The sequence below is a fragment of the Lactuca serriola genome, chromosome 5, assembly GCF_051521515.1.
Source record: "Lactuca serriola cultivar US96UC23 chromosome 5, Lser_US96UC23_V15, whole genome shotgun sequence".
NCBI classification, from domain to species: Eukaryota; Viridiplantae; Streptophyta; class Magnoliopsida; order Asterales; family Asteraceae; genus Lactuca; species Lactuca serriola.
Window position 1 is genome coordinate 258,680,871 of NC_136412.1, and position 27,018 is coordinate 258,707,888.

A 27,018-nucleotide genomic window follows, 5' to 3' on the forward strand; every position below is an offset into this window, starting at 1 on the left:
GTTAATTGAACGGGTTTATAGTGAAGAATAAATGATATATTTTCTTAATCTTTATTATATTTGTCTTTAAGGGGCCCTTTTTTTCTTTTCGACCCGAGTCTCATATACGTTTGGACCGACCCTATCTTTCATTTTAAAAAAATGGATGCATATGATATGATAAATTATTAAAATTTTCTTTTTTAGTGAATGATGACAAATACATCATTTTTACGTTTCAATTAACACATAAACACACACACACAAAAAGAAAAAACTAAAAAGAAAATAAACTAACATATATTCACGGTTTAATACAAAATCCACATCTTAATGCAATGCATCTACAACTTATTCATGGTACATTCACAATTTAATACAACATATTCACACTTACAACTTTGGGGGTTTCAATCAAGGGTTTAGCGACGCAACGTAGTTCCAAAATGGGATGCTTAGTATCATCATCAAAGGCGACCTTTCTCCCCCAAACCTTGCAATATTGAAGAGCTGCAATAGACAAAGGAACCCATTTATTCATAGTTTAATATATAAAAATCACAGTTTAACAGACATATCAATTCAATCATTCACAGTTTACTACAAAAATTATCAAAAATTACAACTTAATACAATCTTAAAACAAATATTAAAAAAATATAAAAACAAATTAAAATAGTATAACAATATTTATTTTTTAAGTTTCACAAGACCAAAACCACAAAAAAAAAATTATGTTTTGGACTAGCGGTGCAAGTTGAAATGGTTTTGGACCATCAATAGTTTTTTTGCAAACCAGGATGACCAAAAATGCAATTTACTCTTGATGTAAAATAATAAATTATTTGTAGGGAAATGGAAATATCATGTTAGATTTTGGGTCTAAGAATATCAATATGTACTTGGATAATGTCTAGGATCGTGATTGCAATCACTTTTAGAAATATGTGATTTCGACCCTTTTACTCATGTATCATGAAATCTGATTTGGGATAATCCAAAAATGACAATTTAGAAGTGAGGTCACTTCCAAATTCGAAACACGGAAAGTACATTGCTATTTTGTGTTTTGAGAAATAGAATCTGACGATAATTTCGAGTATATATTATCCAACCTTTTTCAAGAACAATTTATATGTTCTTATACAAGGAAAAAAGGTGGTTAAATGGTGGTTACATCCATTTTGGCACAAAAAAATGATAGTTAGAAAGGTAGGTATAAGATACAATCGATTCTTACATCCAAATGATGTCACCACTTGTTTTGGCGGGAAAATGCATGTATGGAGTCTTTCCTGATGTAGAAATACATTTAGGTTTCAGGGCGTTGCCCCTTGACCACCGTCAGGGGCTCTACTCGTTGTACCCCACAATGGGTGCTGCCCCTAGACCCTACCACGAGTGCTGCCCCCGAAAACTCAATCCCAACTCAACCCAAATTAGCGGGTTTTTAACCCAACAACCCGTTCCAAATTATGTTCTTTAAATAGGTGTATCTTCTTTTAATCTATTTGCATTTTTAATTTTAAATGTATCAACCCATTCATTTAGTATGTTGGGTTGGAAATACCAAAATACATAAATAGATTAATCTTACGACAACATATTTATCTAACAAGTTGTGATTGGTTGTGATCTTAAACCCATTTAATAAATAGATTGAATCTGACTTAACCAAGTCGACTCATTGCCACCTGTAACTGGACTCCATTGTCACCATCACCCCCTCTTTTTTTGCTAAACTTAGAAAACGTAATTTGTTATTTATGGTCTCATTATTAATCAAATTAAATTAAATTTAAAAAAAATGGTTGTGAGACTTCAAAAATATCTAGTTTTTCAAGCAGAACATGACATGACATGACACAATAAAAAAATACATCATTGCTTATAAGTTATAAAGACGAGAGTGAATATTTTGTATACAGTAGCATTAAGAACAGATAGAAATGACTCGAATGGAGCGTTGAACTGGAAATGGAATGACTACACACAAAAATCCGGGCCAGTACTTCCCAGATTTCAACTCTAACTGATTTTGTCAAAAGAAGCCAACTAACTATTTATACCAACCTAACTGTAAAAATACATAATAGACAGTATAACCCTTGTTAACCAAATATATTACATTGAGGTCAGTCAGTCAGTCTTTCCTCTTCTTCCTTGCATAAGTGAATCTAATTGGGAGTTTACCATATTCCTCTCTCTCCTCTACTCTCTTCCTTTCTACCTCACGTGCTTTAATTGCAGCCTCTTCCTCTTCAGACACCAGTTTTGGCTTGGAATTTGGTTGTTTTCTCTTCTTTATATGTACAGATGATGAGGGTTGGGTTTGGGGTTGACTTTTGGAAGCCAGTTTGGGTGTAGCAGCCAGGGCTTCTTTCAATGTTACCCACTTACCTGTTGCACTCAATCAATCAGAAATCAGAATGAATGTAAATCATAAAAGGGGGAGAGGGATTTTAGATTTATAAAATTAGGGTTTGTGAGGGGTAGTAGTACCTAAATCATGGGGGTAGTAGAGGCCGGAGTTTGGATCATAATAACAACTGTTAGTTTGGTTGTAGTAATAACCGTATGAGGTGTCACGCTCCCAATCTGTCATCAATGATTAAATTCTGTATCTATCATTCTTATGACAAGACAATCATAATCATAATAAACAAAAAGCAATGCAGAATACAGATTCATCCTCATTGGTTGTTATTATCTTGTTATCTCATGGCTATAATTTAATACCTATGTTGTTTGTAGTCATAAAAAAACTTGATACGTGTGTAAGTGTGCAAATGTTTAATAACCAAGCATTACCATCATCATCTAGCATTGGCATCAAGTCTATCGGGTAACACGTTTTTTCTACAAGACATACAACAACATAAGTTTAGAATATATATATATATATATATATATATATATATATATATATATATATATATAAGTAAGTAGTTTTCAAGATATCTAACATGCGATTGATTACAAGGATGATCAAGGAATGTTGGTAATGGAAAAAATGTTAAATTTTTTATTTAAAATAAGAAAAGTTGTAAGTACATAAATAAGTAGAGTACTAACCTCCAAACATTGTAGAGAGATGATGACCACAATCACCTATCCCTTCATTGTTTGTTTGAGCAGCTAATGAAGTTGCATTACTCTCTTTCTGCCACCAATATGGAAAGGAGCTTGTTTTAAGAATAATCCAGAAAAAATAATATAAGAAGGGAGATAAGATTTGATATTATCGAGAATAATTACTAATAAACTATTCACCTCTTCAATTTGTGCGAGTGTGAGAACACGGGAAGTTTTCTTTTTAGCAACTTTCTTTTCTACCATGTTAGATGGCTTCTTTGACTTGGTGACATTATCTTTGTGGTGTTGACTATTTTGGAAAGGAGATTTCGACGTGACAAGATTTGGTTTGTTTTGTGAAGAAAGTTTTGTTGCAGCAGCAAGAACCTCTTTCAGTGTTGCCCACTTACCTGTTGCACTCGATCAATCAGAATGAAGGAAGTTGAAGAAAAGGGGGATTTAGGTTTTTGTAGTTAGTACCTAAAGCATTCGTGTAGAAGAAGCCTGACTTTGGATCATAATAACAACCGTTAGTTTGGTTGTAGAAGTAACCTGCTGAGGTGTCATACTCCCATTCTGTCATCGATAAAAAGATATATATATAATTTTTATTAGAAGACAATCATGATAGAAAAACAATGCAGAATAAAGGATCGTCACTTGTTATCTTGTTTTCTCTTTCCAAAAAACTACTGTGATGTATTATATCAAAAAGTCCATAGATTAATATCACCATCCATAAGCCTTAATACCTTACAAATTAGGAACTACACAGCTCGAACAAAATTTTATAGTCTTCCAAAAGTTGACATCACCTAAAATAGTATTTTTCAACTAATTTCTCTTCACTTGTGCCCGATCTTTAGAAGCAAACAATTGTCAATGAGGATGTTTAAACTCCTGGGATCTTTTCAATGTAAGAAAAGAAGTGTCAATTCTTGACCACAATGTTCATAAATATAAATGGTAACTTTTCTTAATGTATCTACGGTTTCATTGAAAGTTTTTCCACCTCTTATGTCTTCCAACATCAAGTCAATCAAATGGACGAAACAAGGCGACTAATACAAACGGGACCTCTCTTGCTCCAACTTTAAACCAACTAACACATAAGCCAAAGCACTATCGGTAATGACGTAACCGGATTCTCCTCCCTAATTTCTTCAACAAGTGAATTAAGTTTTTCAAATAATTTATTTTCATCTTTAGCAAATAAGGACGTGTTAATCGATGCTTAGAGTTGAAAATTAATTTGAAAGACCCATCACTCTCAACTTGAAAGCATTCCTCATCCACCCTGAAGACCACTTGTGAACTTCCTTATGCCCCTTCAACCGGCAAGAATTTGGCTCTTCCCTACCAAAGGCTTGGTTAGAATATCTTAATCATACCAGCATCACCATTCTTCACCAACTTTGGCTCCTTCTCAATGTGATGCTTAGAGGTGAGACTAGAAGCACTTTTAGCAGGATCATGCTTAGAGTTGAAAGCAGCATACCATCCTTTAAGATCCTACACAACAATGTTCTTCACATTGAATCCAAAATTGTCTCCAAAAAGAGCTTCAATTATAGCTTCATGGTGCATCAGAACATACTTGACTTCAAACTTTAGAAGTCAATCCTAAAGGAATGAAGGTGACTTCAAACTTCAGTAGTCAATCCTAAAAGAGCTTCAATAATGTTCTTCACGGCTTGATGACACCTTGAAGGGATTCTAGTAAAGCTCTATTTTTGGAGATGATGGAAAGAGGAAAAGGCTTATTTGGCTCCAAATTTAAGAGGTTATCGACTTCAATCATGGATTTGAGGTCTCTTTCCTTATGCACAACGTAATCAAGTCCTCCGTCCCAAATCCAGTTAACGGACGTAACCCTAAGGATGTGTGTGTGTGTGTGTGTGTGTGTATATATATATATATACAGGGCTGAGTTATTGTGATAACTAAAAAAAACATGTGAACTTGCGAACTCATAATCAACTCATCATTTTTCAAAATCAAAAACACTGATCTTCTCCAAATGGTGTGTCTAAGCCATATCAAGGCTCAAAAAAAAGATTTGACGGATGTTTTTATTTATTTTCGAATTTTGCATGTATGCACAATAAGCAGTCATATGGACTGCTGTCATCAGTCATATGGATTGCGGATGTGCACAATCAGCAGCCATATGGACTACTGATGAGCAATCAGCAGTCCATATGACTGGTGATTGTGCTCATTAGCAGTCATACAAAAAAAACAAAAATAAAAATCGTTAAATCTTTTTCTTAGCCTAGATATGGCTTAGACGCACCATTTGGAGAAGATTGATGTTTTTGGTGTTGAAAAATGATGAGTTGATTATGAGTTCGCAAGTTCTCACAAATCTTTTGGTTCTCAAAAGAACCTGGGTATATATATATATATATATATATATATATATATATATATATATATATATATATATATATATATATATATATATATGGAAAAGTGAATATACCCTAAAGGATATATAAGCTTAGGTACCCAAACTCACCATAATACGTCGTTTTGTTTGATATATTTATTATATATTGTTGGTGATTTTAGTGTCGCCATGTCATTTTATAAAGTAGTTTTCAAGATATATAAGACATAATTATAAGGATCAAACAGAGTTCATTATACTAAAGGGGGACATACATAACTAAAGGGAACACTTAAGGAATGTTTTATGGAAAAAATTATTAAAAAATTATTTATATAAAAAAAATTATAAGTAAGCAAGCAAGCTATACGTAGCTTGCAAGTAGCTTACAAAGCTACTTACAAGTACGACAACACTAGATACAAGTAACCTAAGCATAGCATGACAAATCAAGTCTAAATATAATGACAAAGCAAGCTTAAGTATGAGTTGTACAACGATAAGCAAGTGTTGTAAAAATCTTGGTGATGAAGCTAAGCTAGAATGTGCCAAAAGAAAGCTATAAGCATAAGGTGAAAGTTGCTATAAGGATAATGCCTTATAAGCTATGATAGATACAAGAGGTGTATTCTCATGAAAAGACACCTTTGTAAACATAAGGAACAAGGAATGTAATTTTAGCAAACTATTTTATAAATAGAATGTGAAGTGAAACTTTATTTTTCATCCCTAAGTTATAAACACTCTCAAAAGATTAGTAGTAACTCAAGAAGATAAAGAAGAAACTTACGAGTTCTAAAACAAGCATAAAGTAAGGAATGTTATGTGGTTTACTTGGTGTGTATGTGTGTGTGTGTGTGTGTGTATATATATATATATATATATATATATATATATATATATATATATATGACGAAGAATTTATTATAAACAAAATTGCCTTTTTTTGCACAAAATGATTATAATTATATAGAAAATACATGTTTTATGGCATATTGTGAATTTAGCATGAATTTTACACACAATGTGCGAAAGTTAAATACATGTTAAGTATGATTACTTAAATATCCAACATATGGAACAAAGAATGAACAGATGTCTTGCAAATGTACCTTATGGATAACCTTAATCGACCCAGAGGTTAGCTAACCTTTAGAAACTTGACCTACTTTATGAAATTTCAAAATAATGTTTCCAAACATGAAAGATGTTACCACAAAGAATGCATTACTTGTTATTTTTGCACTAATTTTGATTAAATATTTATGCTAAATCATAAAACCATAACTAGTTGCTAAGCTTAAAGCTTACTTATTCAATGTATGTATCTCTAGAAAGGAGTAGGGACCACATAAAATAGTTATTATTCTAATAAATGATCAACAAAAATTTTGGTTGTATTATGAGATGTTGAGATAGTATTTTACACATTTCCATATGCAAAATTTTGTTGTATTAAACTATGATCTATATATATATATATATATATATATATATATATATATATATATATATATATATATATATATATATATATATATATATACCCAAAAAACCTAGGAGACACAAGTACTAACCTCCATACATTGTAAATTGATCACCCATCCCTTCACTACTTGTTTGAGCACCTAATGAAGTTGCATCAGAATCTCTGGCCTTTAAGGTTGATATGTCATTTTGATAGCTATGACTCGCTTTCTGCCACCAATTTGGAAAGGAGCTTGTTTTAAAAATAATCCGGAAAAACAACATAAGGGAGTCTAGGGAGACAAAAGTTGATATTGAGAATAATTACTCTCCTCTTTAAAATAAAATATTCACCTCTTCAACTTGTTTGAGAACACGGGTAGTTTTCTTTTTTTCTTTATCTTTAGCATCTTTCTTCTCTGTCATGTTAGACAGCTTCTTAACATTTTCTCTGTGACGTAGGCTTTGCTCATGTATCTTGATGATGGGAGAATTATTGGATATGAAGATGTTGCACACATCACACCTTTTTTTTCTCTGGCCAACCCACTATCGGAATATAAAGAAATGAGATGCCAGTGAGATAGTAAAAGATATAAACTTTATATGTTCAAAGTATAAACCACAACAAAAAAAAATAACAGCATTAATGTGTAAGATAGAATCATAGAGCAAGTATACACTATTGGAGCTTCTACATAAATCAAATGTATAAAAGGATCAAAGGAGTATAAATTAACAAATGTAAACTAGCAACTCCAATTAAGAAGTCATTCCTTTCCAGGTTAGTTTAATAATTTAATTCAATATATCTTATTCAATATAGATACAGCCTTCTCTCCCATCGAGTTGTGGTTTGGAACATTCATTGCAATTTAGTCCATTCCAACTTGCAAACAGGATTCCATGAGCAAATGTCACTAGTTATTTAACATGAATTGTTTTCTTTTCTTCGTTTGCTTGGTTCTTTGTTTTATCATTATTCATTAGCAACGGCGATGAGAATGTAATTGCCACGATGAATTTTAACGAAAAGGATAATGATTAGGTAAATTAAGCTATGTGCTAATCAGACACGATTATACTACGTTCATAACAGAAATAAGATGGTACCTCAGTCATGGTTGCAAGACGAATCAACTATTTGAGATGGTGGTATAGCAGAATCCGAATTCTGAATTTAAAAGCCCGCGATTTTCTCCGCAATTTGAGTAGATTTCGGAATTTTTGATCAATTGGTAATTTAGGGCTTTAATTATGATCAAAGTGAACCCTAGACTTGAGCCTCCCCATCGAGTTTCATTTGAGCCTCCACATGGAGGTGTTTGAAAGGCCACGTAATGAAAATTTGCAAGCCACGTCAGTCATGGTCTTTCTCCAATCGAAAGACTTGGTGCGATGTCATCTCAATATCTTTTAACCAATTCGTTAAAATAACTAATTTTGAAGCTTTTATATATAATTTTTTGCATTTTAAACCAACAACCCAGCATATACGGACTCTTGTGTATATTAAGGACATGTTCGACAAAACTAGCTATTAACGGTAGCCTGTAGCTGATAGCGTTTTGTTAAAGCTATGTGAAGTAGCATTTTGATTTGGAGCGTTTTGTTTAAACTAAACTATAGAAGCTTGTAGTGCTAAAAGAAGTTTTTTGTTTAAAATTGAAAGTTTTGTTAAACGTTAGAAGTTAGAAGTTTTCAAACGCTCACAAACGTTTCGTGTCAAACTAGCTTAAGTTTGACATAAAGGACATTCCACAAAACTTTCACGATTGTGATTTATTATTCGCTTTAAATATTTATAAAAGTCTAACGTCGGCATGTAACTAAGCATGAAACTTGTTTGTGGGAAGCAATTTCACGCGAGTAATCAACGTAAAGTTCAACCATGCACACATAGTCATATTTTTTGCTTGTTAAATGCTAATGAGTATATCTATTTCCATCTATTCAAGAGTCATATCTTTAGGTTTTTTCTGATTATTGTAATGTAGTTGTCAGGTCCTACAAATTGTTGGTCAATCATTATGGTCTTGATTTGATTGTGTTTCGAGGAGCATATATATGAGTATACCATTATGAAGTCGACATTAATTGTTGGTATTTCAGCACCATGTCGTCAACATTACATGTGTTTAAGATAAATGTCAGCATAGAATAAGGCAAACATTCAACTTATAATGATCCCCGAACGTAAATAAAAAGAAACACTCCTATAAAAAAAAAACCATAATATTGCAAAGAATGTCCACTAAAAAGCATTACAAAAGAGAAGTCATTCAATCAAATAAATAAAAACAATATTGTTGCAAATAATGCACATTAAGTAAGGAGCGTTAAGGTTTAACTCATTGAAAAAAATAAACCACAAGAAAATGTAATCAACAACCATATTGTTAATGTAATATTATTCGATTGAAAAAAAAAATAGACGGCAAGAAAATGCAATTTAACAACCATATAGGTACAATTTTTGTTCGTTAAGAAATGATTTTATTGGTGATTCTAACAGAGATATGTTGAGTGTGATTTATTTTATATGTAGATTCGTTAAGGACATGAGTAAACAACTAAACAATAATTGAAATTGGTGGCTCACGATGTACCACTTAGATGGACAATTTCTAATAATAGTTTGTAATAGTATATATCATTTGCATGGATTACCTATAAGAATATTGTGTTTTAGTATGGTATTAAGTAATGATTTTAATTACATTTACATGAAAATTCTTTTAGAATTGTTTGTAGTATTATGGTATTAAGTAAGAAAAACATGAATGTAAAAATGTTGTTAACCGTAATAGATTTTTAACGAAAAATTGTTAGCAATAAACAAGTATCTTATATATATATATATATATATATATATATATATATATATATATATATATATATATATATTGTTACCACGATACCGAGAGCGTCCATAAAAAAACGCCTAAATCTGACTTCGTATGAAGAGGTTATGATTTTTCGAAGTTTCGACTTAGCAGTGCTCAACCCGAAGTTCGAATTGTAGATCGAACGATTTTTAGCCGACACAACCTAAACGAGAATCGAAGATCTCGTCAATAGGAGCTCAACGATGAAACGACAGACGAAAACGAAGTTCGTATGCAGAAGTTATGAGTTTTACACGGTCGTTTAACAGTGTAATATTCTCATACTATTAAATTTAAAATCGGTCGAAATTTAACCGATGAAGTCCAAATGAAAGTTGTAGAGTATGATCTCACCTACGCGTGGATATAAAGAACGTCGAAAACGGAGCTCGTATGCGAGAGTTATGTTTTTTAGAAGTCGGAAGTGCAAATTGCGAAGCTGGATGCGAGGCTACGCCCAACATAGACTTCGGACGCCTCGCGTACCAAGTACGCCCCGCGTACGAGGACTCTAAGCCCCGCGTATTGACTTTTTCAACGGTACTGGAGACGGCCACCTCGCACCACCCGGAGACCGCCACCTCGCACCTTATCCGATCTACGCCCAGCGTAATCCGAGGCCTCGCGGGCTATAAAAGGGGGACGAGAGTTCCGGATTTTTCACACCTTTCTCACTTCTCTCTTTAACTTCTTTCTCTCTCTAACTCACCCAAACACCCCCAAAGCCTAGGTACATTTCTAGCAATAGAAGAAGACCTCGGAGAACCTGGAGTCTCCGAGAAAAAGTGTTTTTCTGTTTGAAACTATGCCTGCACGAAGCCCGGTTTTCAAGCAAACTTCTCGGTTTCGTCAAAGAAGGTTATTTTTAGAAGCGAGGTGTTGTCCGATTCACTCCGTATCAGGTGAGTGCATAGTCACTTTCATCTTACACATAGATATGAAGTATTTTATATAAATTATATGTTATGTGTATAAATATATGTTGTCTGTTTACCTGAGATGTTTGCTGGACGAGAGATCTGGACCTCTTTCTTTTCAGATATGAACGTCTTCCTTTAGATCTAAACATTTTCTTCCAGATATGAACTTTCTCCTTCAGATCTAGATTTTTTTTTCGAATCTAAACTTTTTCTTTTTAAATCTAAGACTTTTCTTCATATTTGAATGGTATATGTATTTTTGTCATATCTAACCATTTTCTTTCAGATCTGAACTTTTTTCCTTCATATCTAGACTTTCTCACTGCAGATCTGAACTTTTTAGATCTAAACCTAATATATGAATGATTTATACTTGAGATCTGTGCTAGATGAAAGATCTAAACTTCTTCCTTTCCAGATCTGAACTTTTCTTCAGATCTAGACTGTATATGTATTTTATGCTTTGAAAGATATGATGAAAGATTTAAACTTTGTTTTTCAGATCTAGACCTTTTTTTTCTTCAGATCTGAACCGTATATGTGTTTTCTTCACATATCTAAACTATTTCTTCATATCTGAACTGTATATGTATTTTATATCAACAAATATGTTGGGTAAAACATTGGTAGATGAAATAGTTGGTGTGTAATGAAGGATGCGTTAGAGGATGAGATAAAAGGTAATATAGATTATGAGATGAGGGTGAGAAGTGAAAATGAGAGAAACCTTTACCCAAATGATGGCCCCATCATCTAGCAGAGTACGGATGACAACCATAAACTATTCTAGACAGTCTGTGGAACACTAGCAGGCTCGCTATCTGTAGGTGTTGTGAATGACATGTTCACCCGGTGTACTCTAAAAACCCATTGACATGTATTGCAGGTGGACTCCCGCAAATAATATTGTCGATAAATGAGAGCTATGGACTTAGCACCCATTGGATGAACCCTGGAAGCTATAGATTTAGTGTATGTTGTATAACCTTGGCAACGGTGGACTTCGTGCCTATTCTTTAGGAAAATCCTTAGGAATGAGTGATAGATGATTCTTATGGTATATCCCTAGGAATTAAAGAAGATAATGGGGGATGGGTAATTGGGTTAATTGTTTGATGATAAAACATAATAACTTAATTATTGTGGGTTAAAAACCCTATGTACTCACCAGGTTTCTCAACCTGACTCACTCAGTTTATTTGCATCACAGGTGTTGATATAAAGCTATACTTCACTGAGGGATTAAAGAGATGTAGATCACTAGTGTAAATGAATGTAAGTTCTGTTTATGCTTATGTTTATGTATTGACGTTGACATCCCAAGGTTTTAAAAGGAATAAAATACATTTCTTCGGAAATGCTTTGATAACATATTTATCATGTTTTTTTTTTCTGGGAGCAAAGTTCTGCAGCACTTTTCTTAAGAAGTTACTCTGATTTTTATTAAAAAGCATAAACTAAATCGGTCTTTTCTGGCCGTAAAAATGGGGATGTCACAACATCATATCAACATGATGAGTTCGGGGCCACCAACTCGTTGAGTTGCTCTATAAAATTGAATAAATTATAAATATAAATACATAACATGAACCAGACGTTACATAATAATAATTTGAGATTTATATAATTTTTAATTAACTAAAAAAAAGGATAAAAAAATTAAAAATGTATAAAAGTCTTTTTATATGAACAAGGACGAACCACGATAGGATTTGAAACCATAAAGACCTTTCATGAAACATGAAATTTTAAAGACAAAAGTTGATATTCTACGAAATCACATGTACTATTTATAAAGTTTTGTCTTATTTTAAATATATAATGCTCATTTACAAAACAATAAAAAATAATTTTGTAATTAAAGTTTACTCCCAATACAATTTTGTGTATTTACAAAGGATTTAGACCATTTGTGTTTTTTTGTTGTTTATAAATAAACTATAAAAATAAATTAAATCAAATTTACTATACATCACATCAAACTTTTTCATATGTTATTTAGTATAGAAACTACATATAATCATAGAAAAATCTTTTTAATAAATCAATCTCCTAAAAATAACATTTATTATTATTTTATTTCATGTTCTACCAACCATAAAAGAAAAAATCATACATTATTTATTAATAAAACCAACATAATCTTACCATCCTTCAATCATTTTAATTAATCAACACTTCAAAAGCTTGTCGATCAATTGTTTCTTTTGCTTCAGGTTCTTTTTAAATTTTATATGTGATTTGTGTGTGAATATATCTACTAAAATGGTTAACCATTTTTATGATAATAAAATATGTATAAGTAGGAATACAAAAAGTTGTTGGAAATTTATAACTATAGTAGTAATTGTCATTAATTTAGAGAATAATATGATTTGAAATAACAATATATCTCTACCCACATTAATTTGAATTATCTGCTTTATAATATAGAATAAAAGATATATAAAAATTTGTCTTGAAAGGAGACTATAAAGGATGAGATGGGCAATTAAATTATGAAAAATATTTGTTTTTGAAAAAGAAAACTTGCTTAAAATGAACACAAATAGATCGGAATCGAACTCGGGTGTTTAGATATAAAGAGGTACGCCTTCAACCATATGTTTTGAGGAAAGCACGAGAACCAACGTTATAGTTTTACTTAAGGAAGCTAATTTTACCACTAACCCTTTTTATTCATCAACTGCAAAAGAAGCGAGTAGACAATTATACCCTCCTAACTTTGGAAAGTGTTAACGACGCATTGCCCGAAACACGCACGCACGAAACGAACCTTCTTCCTCTTTCGGCGTTGCTTCTTTAGCCGACATTACATCTGGGTGTTTCTACAATCCAATGGAGGTTTTGTGTTAATTTGATCTGCCATTTCACTTATGAATTTCTTATTCGTAGTGAAATCGTTTGCAGAATTAGGCGTTTGATGCTTTGATTTCGGTGTACATAATATGCAATCGATATTGGCAAGCTATTTATTAGTGGGATATCATGGGATACAAACGAATAACGCCTACATCAGTAGTTTAGTAGGGGTAGTGAGGTTTTGGAGTCAATGATTATGTAGGATCGAGCCACTGGTCGTGCTCGTGGATTGACTTTATAGTCTTTGCAGATCCTTCTGTTCCAGAAAGTCACCAATGAGAATCACATCGATTGCAGAATGGTAAATTTTCCAATCATGAAGTTCATGATTCTCATTTTAAATTATACACAATAATCACTTTCTTATTTTTGTTTGAGGCAAAGAAGGCGGTTCCCGAGATGAAAAAACCACAATGATTAGAAACATTAATAACATCAAGACTTCACCTGGGAAAACATGAACGATAATTGTAAGATCGAGGTTCAGTTGATGCTCTTCAAAGGGTTAAACTATCGACTAATTTATGAAATTAAGGAATACCCTAATATTTAACAAAACCACACTGGAATATTGACATCCATGTAGTAAATGTGTGTGCACAATTTCCACCAGCCAGACACAAAACAGAGGTGATGGAAGAAGAACTATTAATTCGTTTCATCGTGAGTGTTTTGAGTGTGTTTTGATTGAACTTTCCAAACCTAATATATCTCTAAAACGAGGGTATAATTGTCCATCCATATTTTCCCAGTGGATGGATAAAAAAGCTCCGTGGTAAAATCATCAACCTTTACTTAAATACATACAAATACAAATAAAAGAGAACACTATAAATTTGGTCCATGTAGTCTAAAAAATTTCCAATTTGCACAATATATATATATATATATATATATATATATATATATATATATATATATATATATATATATATACTAGCCGTAGACCCGCGCAAAGCGGCGGCGAAAAATAATTTCTCATTCGGCAATAAGTTCTATACGGAAACATGTTAGATTTCAAGTAACACAAAACATATGCATATTGTTATCGATCGGTTTTACGGCAGCAAATAAATGTAACCCTCGCAATACAAAAGAAAATAAATGTAACGACCCAAATTTTCACGACCAAAAAATTTGTTTAAAAACATTACTTTAGAAAATATTAATAGCTAAAAACATCGTTTGATCAACCATAACATAAAGTGAACCATGTCTAAAAGCCAAAACATACAACCAATCAAAATATCAGAGTACAAATCCCAGTGAAGCTCGTAAATGCGGAAACCAGAGAGTGTGTGTGTGTGACATGCTGCTACCGCGCCGGCTCCTTTCCCCTAGCTGAGGAGGTACCTGAAACCAAAACTGAAAACCGTAAGCACAAAGCTTAGTGAGTTCCCCCATCGTACCACATACCATACAAACACATAACATTCTTACTACCAGGCTATTCTGGGGTGCCTGACTACCCGGTACGGCCGTTCTGGGGTGCCGTCCTACCCGTGTCAAGCCATTCTAGGGTGTTGACTACCCATGTCAAACCATTTTGGGGTGCTGACTACCCATCGGTCCTAACAACCGATCTTCGGGGACTAGTCCCCTCTTACTACCTTTATCTCATATAACATAACAAGCCAGCATGCAATCATATCATCACGTACTATCAGACATATTTGGGGTGTCCGACCTACCCTTCGGTCCTAACAACCGAACTCTACAACTATCACATATACATATCATGCCAGCATACAACATATCAGGTAGTAGCAAACCTAGATGATATCACAAAGACAATCATCTAACATACAACTCCTATTGGTGGGCCGACATTGTGGCCGTAGACCCACCGCTACTAGAAGATAACTCACCTCGAAGTAGCTGCTGATCTGATCGGGAACTGACTGCCTACTGCTGTTGTTGCTGCTCCGGAAATCCTCCGGCTGCAATTCCCACAACATACTCAATCAAACACTGCTCACTGACCTTTGGGTAAAATGACCATTTTACCCCTGACCATGCCCTAAGTCAAAGTCAGAGTCAACTTTCAGTTGACCCGACTCACCGAGTTGGCTTTCCAACTCGCCGAGTCACCACCCAAACGATTGACCTGGATCCCGTTCCTACTCGTCGAGTTAGGCGACGACTCGACGAGTTCTCCTTCTAAACTGATATTCAAGTCCTTCATCCTACTCGCCGAGTTGTATGAACAACTCGTCGAGTTCATCTTCATCCGATGAACACTTATGCTAAGACTCGCCGAGTTGTATGAACAACTCGCCGAGTCTGTTCTTGATCTAAGGAGATTGCCTTGAACTCGCCGAGTCAAGGCATTGACTCGCCGAGTACCTCCATATATGAGTTCAGCTTCCGACTCACTGAGTCACACCCCGTGACTCACTGCTCACTCGACACTACGAAAAGGGGACAAACTCGGAGACTCGCGAACAGACTCGTCGAGTCATATGAACGACTTGCCGAGTCGTTGCCATGCACCCACTAAATACACAGATTTGCTCGATTCCAGTCCATGCCATTCACAGATCTGGACTTCTAGGACACGAATCACACGTAAAGTTTCCAACTTTACGTGTGGATATTCACCAATATGGATTTTAGGGCTCAAAATGCCTCAAAAGGGTAGATCTAGGGTGAACAAGCAACATGAGGCCATAAAGCTAACAGATCTGAGCTCCTGGAGCTCAATCTTGCCTAGATCCAGAGGCCAGACATCTTATTATGACATATAATGCACATACAAGCTTGGGGATTTGTCCAAGAAAGACCTAAATGAAGTACTAAGCATAGAATCATGGGGAAAACGGATTATACCTCAAAGGAACTGCTGGAAGAACACAATAATGCCTGGATGGCTTCCCTTCTTCTGGATCTACTTCCTTCCTCCTTCAAAACCTTCAAAAGCACACAACAAAGCTTCAATTCTTCAAAGAACAAGCATAAACGAGGGTTGGGAGCTCTGGGGAGAGAATGGGGGCTGGCCTGGGGCGGAGGTGTTGCTTAAATAGGGTGCAAACCCCTGAAACTTAGGGTTTCATCCAACAGTTGTGACTCGCCGAGTCCATGATATGGACTCGCCGAGTCGACAACTTAAACGTGTCCCGGGTCCCGCATCTACTCGGCGAGTCGGACCTGTGACTCGCCGAGTCCAAGGCTAAAAGAAGAGAAATACTCAAATAAGATTTACGTACCAGGAATCAGGTGCTACAAATCTCCCCCACTTATTTTAGACTTCGTCCTCGAAGTCTGCTGCTCGACCTTGAAACAACTCGGGGTAATGCTCCATCATCTCGTCCACCGGCTCCCAAGTCCATTCCGAACCCTTGCGGTGCTGCCATTGCACCTTCACTAGCTCCACCCTCTTGTTCCTCAAATCCTTCGACTTCCTGTCGAGGATTGCGACTGGGCGCTCAATGTAATTCAGGCTGTCATCAACCTGAATATCCTCCAAAGGCACTACTGCAGAATCGTCCACTAAGCACTTCCGTAACTGAGAAACATGGAAAGTGCTGTGGATCTGGCTGAGCTCGGCTGGCAGATCCAACCTATACGCTACCTTGCCCACCCGGGCTACGACCCTGAACGGTCCGATGAATCGCGGGCCCAACTTGCCCCGCTTCCTGAATCGAATGACGCCTTTCCAGGGCGACACCTTCAGGAGAACCATATCCCCGACTTGGAACTCCAAGTCGGATCGACGCTTGTCGGCATAACTTTTCTGCCGACTCTGAGCAGTCTGAAGCCTGCTCCGGACCTGTTGGATCCTCTCGGTCGTCTTGAGCACCACTTCGGTGCTCCCCATGACCCTCTGGCCAACTTCACCCCAGCATATCGGGGTCCTGCACCTCCGTCCGTACAACATCTCGAAGGGAGGGCGGTCGATACTCGCGTGATAGCTGTTGTTGTAGGAGAACTCGGCCAGGGGAAGATAGGTATCCCAGCTACCACCGAAGTCTAGCACGCACGCCCGCAACATATCCTCCAGAGTCTGGATGGTCCGCTCGCTCTGACCATCCGTCTGCGGGTGAAAGGCAGTGCTAAAATGCAGACGAGTGCCCAACTCGTCATGGAATCTCTTCCAAAATCTGGAAGTAAAATGCACATCCCTGTCCGAGATCACCGATACTGGCACCCCATGCCGTGCCACAATCTCCCTGATATAGATGTCGGCCAGTTTCTCGGCCGATATGCTCTCCTGAATCGGGATAAAGTGAGCACTCTTGGTCAATCTATCCACGATGACCCAAATCGAATCCACTCCATGTGCGGTCCTGGGAAGCTTCGTGATAAAATCCATCGTGATATCTTCCCATTTCCACAGTGGAATATCCAACGGCTGCATCTTGCCATGCGGTCTCTGATGTTCGGCCTTGACCTTCCTGCAGGTCAAACATCGCTCGACGTACCATGCCACATCCCGCTTCATGCAGGGCCACCAATAGTTTAGACGAAGATCCTTATACATCTTCGTCGCCCCGGGATGAATAGAGAATCGGGACTTGTGCGCCTCCTCCATCAAAATCTGGCGCACGCCTCCGTGATACGGCACCCACACCCTACGGTGTAGTGTCAATAGTCCTCGGCTATCATAATCAAAGGAGGAAACCCGACCCACCACACGCTCGCTCTTCCGATGCTCCTCCTTGATAGCCTCCTGTTGAGCCTCCTGAATCTGCTCCAACAGGGGAGTCACCACGGTCATCCTCATGCAAACATCCCTGATCAGCGCCGCCTTGCGGCTAAGCGCATCGGCCACCACATTGGCCTTCCCCGGGTGGTAAAGGATCTCACAATCATAATCCTTCACCACGTCCAACCATCGACGCTGCCTCATGTTCAGATTCGGCTGATCCATGAGGTACCTCAAACTCTTGTGGTCCGTGTAGATGGTACATCGAACCCCGTAGAGGTAATGCCGCCAAATCTTGAGGGCAAAAACCACCGCCCCCAACTCCAAATCGTGCGTCGGGTAGTTCGCCTCGTGAGGCTTGAGCTGCCTCAAAGCGTAGGCAATGACATGCCCCCTCTGCATCAGTACCGCGCCCAACCCAGAAATGGACGCATCACAGTAAACCACAAAATCCTCTACGCCCTCTGGCAGGGCTAAGATCGGCGCCTCGCACAATTTCTGTCTCAGCATCTCAAATGCAGCCTGCTGCTCGGGTCCCCACCGAAAGACCACGGCTTTCTTCGTCAGCCGCGTCAGGGGCACGACTATCTTGGAGAAATCCTGGATAAATCTCCGATAGTAGCCTGCCAATCCCAGGAAACTCCGAATCTCAGATGGAGACTTCGGAACCTCCCATCTCATCACGGCCTCGACCTTGGCCGGATCGACCAGAATCTCGTTTTGGTTGACGAGGTGTCCAAGAAATTGCACCTCGCGCAACCAAAACTCACACTTGGAGAACTTGGCATACAAGCTCTCCCTCCTCAGGGTCTCCAACACCTCCCTCAGATGCTCCTCATGTTCCTCCCGAGTCTTGGAATAAACCAAGATGTCATCGATAAAGACTATCACAGACCGATCCAACATCGGTCTGCACACGCGGTTCATGAGGTCCATGAACGCGGCAGGAGCATTGGTGAGCCCAAACGACATCACCACGAACTCATAATGGCCATAGCGTGTCCGAAACGCGGTCTTCTGCATATCCTCCTCCCTGACCCTCATCTGATGATAACCCGAACGCAAATCAATCTTGGAGAACCAAGATGCTCCATGAAGCTGGTCAAAGAGGTCATCAATCCTCGGAAGCGGGTAACGGTTCTTCACCGTTACCTTGTTCATCTCCCGATAATCTATACACATCCGATGCGACCCGTCCTTCTTCTTCACAAACAGAATCGGGGCTCCCCAGGGCGAACTGCTCGGACGAATAAATCCCTTGTCTAGCAGCTCCTGCAGCTGCGTAGACAATTCCTGCATCTCGGGAGGAGCCAACCGATACGGTGCCTTGGCTATCGGAGCCGCACCAGGAACAAGGTCAATCCTAAACTCAACCTGTCGCTCCGTAGGTATCCCAGGAAGCTCCTCTGGAAAAACATCTGTGAAATCTCGGACCACCGGAACCCCGCTCACTGTCGCCTTACCCGCCTCCCGGGTATCCATCACATACGCGACATATCCTGCGCATCCCTGCTGAAGGTAGCGCCTAGCCCTCGCTGCTGAACATACAGCGGGTCCATACTGAGGCCTCTCACCATGAATCACTAACTCTCCCCCGCTTGGGGTCCTGACCCGCACTAGCTGCTGCGCGCAATCTATCACCGCCCCATTAGGGCTCAACCAATCCATGCCTATAATCACCTTGTTCCCACGCAACGGAATGGGAACCAAATCTACCAAATAGCGCTCCTCGAACAAACACAGCACGCAATCTCGAAATACCATCGATGCTCGCACTGATCGATCATCAGCAATCTCCACCTCCAAAGGGCAATCTAACTCGCCTGATGACTCATGAAACGTCTTGCTAAGCGCAAGGGAAACGAATGATCGGGATGCACCCGAATCAAATAGCACCTGAACTAGGAGGTCGTTCACATGGAACGATCCTAATGCATACATATACATACAGAGCACATATCAATAACATAACATCATAAAAATAAGATAGAGGGAAAGAATCATACCCGTCACCACATCGGGTGCGGCGCGTGCCTCCTCGGTAGTCAGCTGAAATGCTCGGCTCCTCACCACTGGAGCCTCTGCCTTGCCCTGTCAGCCATCCGTGATCCGCAGGGTTGCTGGAGCTGGCGCCTTCACCGGCGCTGAGACTGTCAACTGGGGGCAATTGGCCTTCTTGTGGCCCCTTTGGTTGCAGTGGAAACACAGCAACTCTGATGTCTGAATGACTGCTGCCGGAGCAGTGCAATCCCTGCTGATGTGCCCAGTCTTGCCGTACTTGTAGCAGCCTGATGATCCCATCCTGCACGCCCCCTCGTGCGGCATGCCGCATTTCCTGCAGCGGCTCGGTCTTAACTGGCCTTTCGGCCTACCATCTGATCCCTTGGGCTTCTTCCCCGAAGCCCCTCCTGCCTGACCCTCCTCTAATTTCCATTTCCGGATGTGCTCCAAATCTATCTCCCTCTCCCTTGCCCTGGCAATCATAGAATCCAAGGTAGGGCAAGCCGAAAAGCTAACATGCTCCTGGATGTCAGCTCGTAGCATATCATGATAACGAGTCCTCCTCATGTCCTCGTCACCAGCATACTGGGGCACTAACAAATCCCTCTCCCGGAACTTGGCGATGATCTCCGCCACAGTCTCTGTCGTCTGCCTCATGTCTAGAAACTCCCTGGCCAGCTGCTGAAGCTCAACAGCCGGCACAAACTCTGCCCTGAACTTGGTCACAAAGTCCGACCAGGTCATAGCCTCGATAGCTGAGGCTCCCAACAAGTCACCCACTGACTCCCACCAATCCCGAGCTCGGTCCCGTAAACACCCTGCTGCATACCTCACCTTCGACCCCTCGGGGCAGAAGCTAGTCAACTGGGCAAACTCGATGTCTGTAATCCATCGCTTGTCAGCAATGGGGTCTTTCACCCCATGGAAATCCGGTGCACCACTGCCCCTAAAGTCCTTGAAGGACAGTGTGCGAGATCCTGACTGGCTAGATGCCATATCACTCCTGAATGCCCGAAGGCGATCCTCCATCAACTCCATGATCCCTTCCTTGATCGACCCAAAGAGAATGGGGGTCGACTCAAGGATTCCTCTGGTGATCTCTGACGCGATGAACTCGCGTAGTCCCTCATCAACCGGCTCGGAACCTGATCCCGAACCTGACCCCTCTCCTGAACCGCCATCTACCGGCCTCGATCGAAGTACCACCATTCTGCAATACATCACAACAATCATTAGCGATATTGATACTTCCTGAGGGATCACAACTACTTACAAGTTCCCTGGTCTTATCTTGGCCTTCCTTGGTTCGGGTACGGATCCTCTGCTTTCAGTAGTACAGGCCCATACTACCTTCCACATCTATCCGTACCTTCTTCAAGGAATGCCTCGACTCCACCAGATCCCTTTCACTATTGCTGATCACTGTTATACTCATCCTAGGCTTGCCCTAGGGAAATCTCTAATTCCACTCTAACCAGTCCTCAGCTGTTGCTGGCCTCCTTGTAATGCCAATTAGCCATTACCCGAATACCATCACATGTGACGAGGCTCAGATAATCCTTCGAGTACCCGACTCGTCCCTACAACGGTTGGACTCAAACAAGAGCTGCGTAGTAGGATCAAATCCGGCACTCTAAGATTATTCAACCCTGATCACATGTGACGTGACGCATTCGCCTAATGGCTAACACCCATTATTCAGAGTCCCACGTAGCACGAAGCAAGCAGCATTCAGATAAGGGTAACAATCTCAATTAACTCTATCTACTTTCAGGAACTGAGCTAGTATTTAGTGCTAAGCTCATACTATCAGACATAACCTAATCAGGCTATCCTACTTACTGTCTACTCAATATCTAGCATGCAATTCTCATACAACTGAAACACATAAAGCAGGCACATAAGGCATCACTCCTAGATCCTTAGTCCTATCCTAGCATGTTGTTCTACAAAAGCTGATAAACATAACATAACCTTGTATGGGTACTTTGGGGAATACTTACTTGAGCTCGGCCAGTCGCGCATATCACACACTTCGTTCTTTCTCAAAACTCTTTTCTCAATTTTAGAAAACATTTTCTTTTAGAAAATCTTTTAATCCCTCGATTTGAGTTCAGACACTCCCAAAGGTGTGTCTGAATCCCTCAAACCAAGGCTCTGATACCAACTTGTAACGACCCAAATTTTCACGACCAAAAATTTTGTTTAAAAACATTACTTTAGAAAATATTAATAGCTAAAAACATCGTTTGATCAACCATAACATAAAGTGAACCATGTCTGAAAGCCAAAACATACAACCAATCAAAATATCAGAGTACAAATCCCAGTGAAGCTCATAAATGCGAAAACCAGAGAGTGTGTGTGTGTGTGACATGCTGCTACCGTGCCGGCTCCTTTCCCCTAGCTGAGGAGGTACCTGAAACCAAAACTGAAAACCGTAAGCACAAAGCTTAGTGAGTTCCCCCATCGTACCACATACCATACAAACACATAACATTCTTACTGCCAGGCTATTCTGGGGTGCCTGACTACCCGGTACGGCCGTTCTGGGGTGCCGTCCTACCCGTGTCAAGCCATTCTGGGGTGCTGACTACCCATGTCAAGCCATTCTGGGGTGCTGACTACCCATGTCAAGCCATTCTGGGGTGCTGACTACCCATCGGTCCTAACAACCGATCTTCGGGGACTAGTCCCCTCTTACTACCTTTATCTCATATAACATAACAAGCCAGCATGCAATCATATCATCACGTACTGTCAAACATATCTGGGGTGTCCGACCTACCCTTCGGTCCTAACAACCGAACTCTACAACTATCATATATACATATCATGCCAGCATACAACATATCAGGTAGTAGCAAACCTAGATGATATCACAAAGACAATCATCTAACATACAACTCCTACTGGTGGGCCGGCATTGTGGCCGTAGACCCACTACTACTGGAAGGTAACTCACCTCGAAGTAGCTGCTGATCTGATCGGGAACTGACTGCCTACTGCTGCTGCTGCTGCTCCGGAAATCATCCGGCTGCAATTCCCACAACATACTCAATCAAACACTGCTCACTGACCTTTGGGTAAAATGACCATTTTACCCCTGACCATGCCCTAAGTCAAAGTCAGAGTCAACTTTCAGTTGACCCGACTCGCCGAGTTGGCTTTCCAACTCGCCGAGTCACCACCCAAACGATTGACCTGGATCCCGTTCCTACTCGTCGAGTTAGGCGACGACTCGACGAGTTCTCCTTCTAAACTGATATTCAAGTCCTTCATCCTACTCGCCGAGTTGTATGAACAACTCGTCGAGTTCATCTTCATCCGATGAACACTTATGCTAAGACTAGCCGAGTTGTATGAACAACTCGCCGAGTCTGTTCTTGATCTAAGGAGATTGCCTTGAACTCGCCGAGTCAGGGCATTGACTCGCCGAGTACCTCCATAGATGAGTTCAGCTTCCGACTCACTGAGTCACACCCCGTGACTCACTGCTCACTCGACACTACGAAAAGGGGACAATCTCGGAGACTCGCGAACAGACTCGCCGAGTCATATGAACGACTCGCCGAGTCGTTGCCATGCACCCACTAAATACACAGATTTGCTCGATTCCAGTCCATGCCATTCACAGATCTGGACTTCTAGGACACGAATCACACGTAAAGTTTCCAACTTTACGTGTGGATATTCACCAATATGGATTTTAGGGCTCAAAATGCCTCAAAAGGGTAGATCTAGGGTGAACAAGCAACATGAGGCCATAAAGCTAACAGATCTGAGCTCCTGGAGCTCAATCTTGCCTAGATCTAGAGGCCAAACATCTTATTACGACATATAATGCACATACAAGCTTGGGGATTTGTCCAAGAAAGACCTAAATGAAGTACTAAGCATAGAATCATGGGGAAAACGGGTTATACCTCAAAGGAACTGCTGGAAGAACACAATAATGCCTGGATGGCTTCCCTTCTTTTGGATCTACTTCCTTCCTCCTTCAAAACCTTCAAAAGCACACAACAAAGCTTCAATTCTTCAAAGAACAAGCATAAACGAGGGTTGGGAGCTCTGGGGAGAGAATGGGGGCTGGCCTGGGGCGGAGGTGTTGCTTAAATAGGGTGCAAACCCCTGAAACTTAGGGTTTCATCCAACAGCTGTGACTCGCCGAGTCCTGGATATGGACTCGCCGAGTCGACAACTTAAACGTGTCCCGGGTCCTGCATCTACTCGGCGAGTCGGACCTGTGACTCGCCGAGTCCAAGGCTAAAGGAAGAGAAATACTCAAATAAGATTTACGTACCAGGAATCAGGTGCTACAATAAATATTTTGGTGTGTAGTGTAGGTTTATAGTCCTTCATTTTAGAAATCAAGACACATCCATACAAAGTGACTTGCTTATACCTTTATTGGCATTGATAAAGTTAATAAAAGGGAGAATCAAAGTTAATCTTAACAACCCGGTTTGTTTGATACAAATAAGTCTAAACGGATATATCCTATTATCCACTTTACTATTTAAAGTTTTAAACCGAAAAATAATAAAATTAATACAACCATATTTCATGAAACATGAATAACAAATGGAATACTAATTTTCTATTAGTCATAAATCATACATAGATATTTTTTCTTAATATTAAACAAAGTATTTGATTTTACAACTGACTGGTCAATTTCGATTAGAGGGCATAAATAATAAATAAAACTTAAAAAAATTACAAATAAAAGGGCCTATATAATGGATTATTTGTTTTACTTTAATTGCATAAAAGATCGGGTCAAATTTTTGAAAGAGATAAGATTTCAAAGGTAATCAGATTAAAATTTAATATTATTTTATTCATGATTAGTTGTACTTTACGCTTAGAGAGTTGAACGTCTTAAAAAAATAATATTATTTTATTGGATCTATTTATAGAAATAGTAGGATTTATTTTATAAGTTAGTATATATATATATATATATATATATATATATATATATATATATATATATATATATATATATATATATATGATCCCATCTAAGGCCCTCCGATATACCAAGGACGAAGGGGCTCGTGGTCTACGTGGCCACGAGCGTTGTCCGTACACAACAGCCCGGACCTTCGTAGTCGTGGTGATTTGTGGTGGGGAGGACGAAGGACCACGGCCAATCCCCTTCTTCTTCTCTCTCAGGCATCTCTCTTCTTTACTCTATGATTTTCGTTTGTGGTCATCTTATGCACACTAACACTCATTCGTTGTTCGTGATGGTGATTGTGGTTCGTGACTCGTTAAATGTATAATGGATGACCTAATTTACTCTCTCAGGGCACACCAACCTATGGCAAAAGGAGTGTTTTGAACTCCAAAAGTGTCCTTATGGTGGTGGGTCCGTAGCACAATGAGTTTTTAAAAAATTGTTTAGATTAGGTTTTATGGTGACAAAAACCAATAAATCAATAAATTAAAAAATATTTTATTTAAAATTTTCGTTTGAAGTTATTATGGTTAAAAGGCTAAAGAGAGTTTTAAAAAACCAATTTTACATGTTTTTTAAAATCTTATTTTTATAACTAACAAAGCTATTTTAAAAGAATTTGAGTTTGTCAAAAAAAAATTATTTATTGGTTTTTAAAAATGCCAATATAAATCAATAAATTATTTTGAAATACAATCCCAATGAGCTCCTAAGAGTTTGAGACCAAATGGTAAATAGTCTAGCGGTAAGGAGTGACATTTCATATGAGAGGTCATGAGAAACATAGGTGGTTATTTAGGAGTATGTTAGTTAGTTTGTTGTTTCACCAAAAAAAAAAGGTTTGAGAGGTCGACAAAATTGGAGGGGCATTCGAACTTTATAGGGAAGAATCACAAAATAAGGCTAAAACCTAAAGAGAATGGTAAAACTTTTAGCACCTTTCCACATAAGATTATTTTAGTCATATAGGATGAAAAGAGTGGTGGCAAAATGATAGGAGTTGTAGCATCTAATGTTAGTGTTATTTTTATTTTGGAAAAAAATAAAAAATGTAACCAACCACAGATTTAAAATCATTGCAAGTCTTTCTCTCTCTTCTCGCTAAACCTATAGCGAGACATTTTTAGCGACTCCCCTAGCGAGGGCTAGGGATCGGTGTTCCAAAATCTTAGCGTCTCTTAGTGAAGCTCATACGCCTCCACTCCGGGTGGCACAAGTGTTGTGACACGAGAAAGTGACGAAGAAAGAAAGAAAGAGCTAATGGTGGATGGGATGGGTTTTAGACCCATTTTTCAATAATTAAAACGTATGGAATGTCAAAAATAAATTAAATTAAATTAAATTAATAATGTTTCAAGTTAACTAAATTTACAAATAAATCTCATGTTGAATGTCGGATGCAAATTGATTTTTTTTTTTCGATTTATTTCAATAAAAAAAACAGCAAACCACAAAACAAAATTTGGAGTTTTCCCCAAATAACAAGCCAAAACCGACTTAAGGTTTACCAAAATAAATTGAGCCTAGCTTTTTCATTGTAAAAGCACAAATGATGATTTCTGTGGGTCATAAAGTGAAATCCATGAAACTAGAAGGTTTAAAAGTACACCTTGCCGTATTTATACAAAAGGCCGTTCACCCCCGAAACCTCCCCCAACGCCGTCGCTATCCATCTTCAACGGCGATCTCTGCGACTTCATAGCCGTGTTCCTCCATGAACCCGATTAGGGTTTCACATAGGGGAATTTAGAATCTATCAATTTGATTAGGGGAATTTAGAATCTATCAATTCGATTTGAAAGAGTGTAAATTTTGGGAAGAAG

General features: G+C 38.7%; 1 protein-coding gene across 2 annotated transcripts; it reads right to left on the bottom strand.

The window, feature by feature from the left end:
• Window positions 1-1,840: 1,840 nt before the first annotated feature.
• LOC145054104 (uncharacterized) lies at window positions 1,841-8,271 on the bottom strand. 2 transcript variants are annotated; one of them, XM_079002235.1, is made up of 9 exons: window positions 8,027-8,271; window positions 7,268-7,462; window positions 7,024-7,144; window positions 3,535-3,630; window positions 3,253-3,464; window positions 3,055-3,142; window positions 2,791-2,838; window positions 2,482-2,577; window positions 1,841-2,379 (listed from the first exon to the last, which is right to left on the bottom strand). In XM_079002235.1, exons 1-9 carry the CDS (start codon window positions 8,033-8,035, stop codon window positions 2,123-2,125), a joined length of 1,122 nt encoding a protein of 373 aa, XP_078858361.1. In that variant the 5' UTR covers window positions 8,036-8,271; the 3' UTR covers window positions 1,841-2,122. The 2 variants fall into 2 exon arrangements, with proteins under 2 accessions (XP_078858361.1, XP_078858362.1); XM_079002236.1 differs by lacking the exon at window positions 2,791-2,838.
• Window positions 8,272-27,018: the final 18,747 nt, after the last annotated feature.

Excerpts from the sequence above, each read along its gene's own strand:
- LOC145054104 (XM_079002235.1), bottom strand. Across the intron at positions 3,631-7,023 it reads TCAATTTACAATGTATGGAG|AATGGGAGTATGACACCTCA; the intron begins GTTAGTACTTGT and ends TATCGATGACAG. Across the intron at positions 3,143-3,252 it reads CACTCGCACAAATTGAAGAG|AAAGAGAGTAATGCAACTTC; the intron begins GTGAATAGTTTA and ends TATTGGTGGCAG.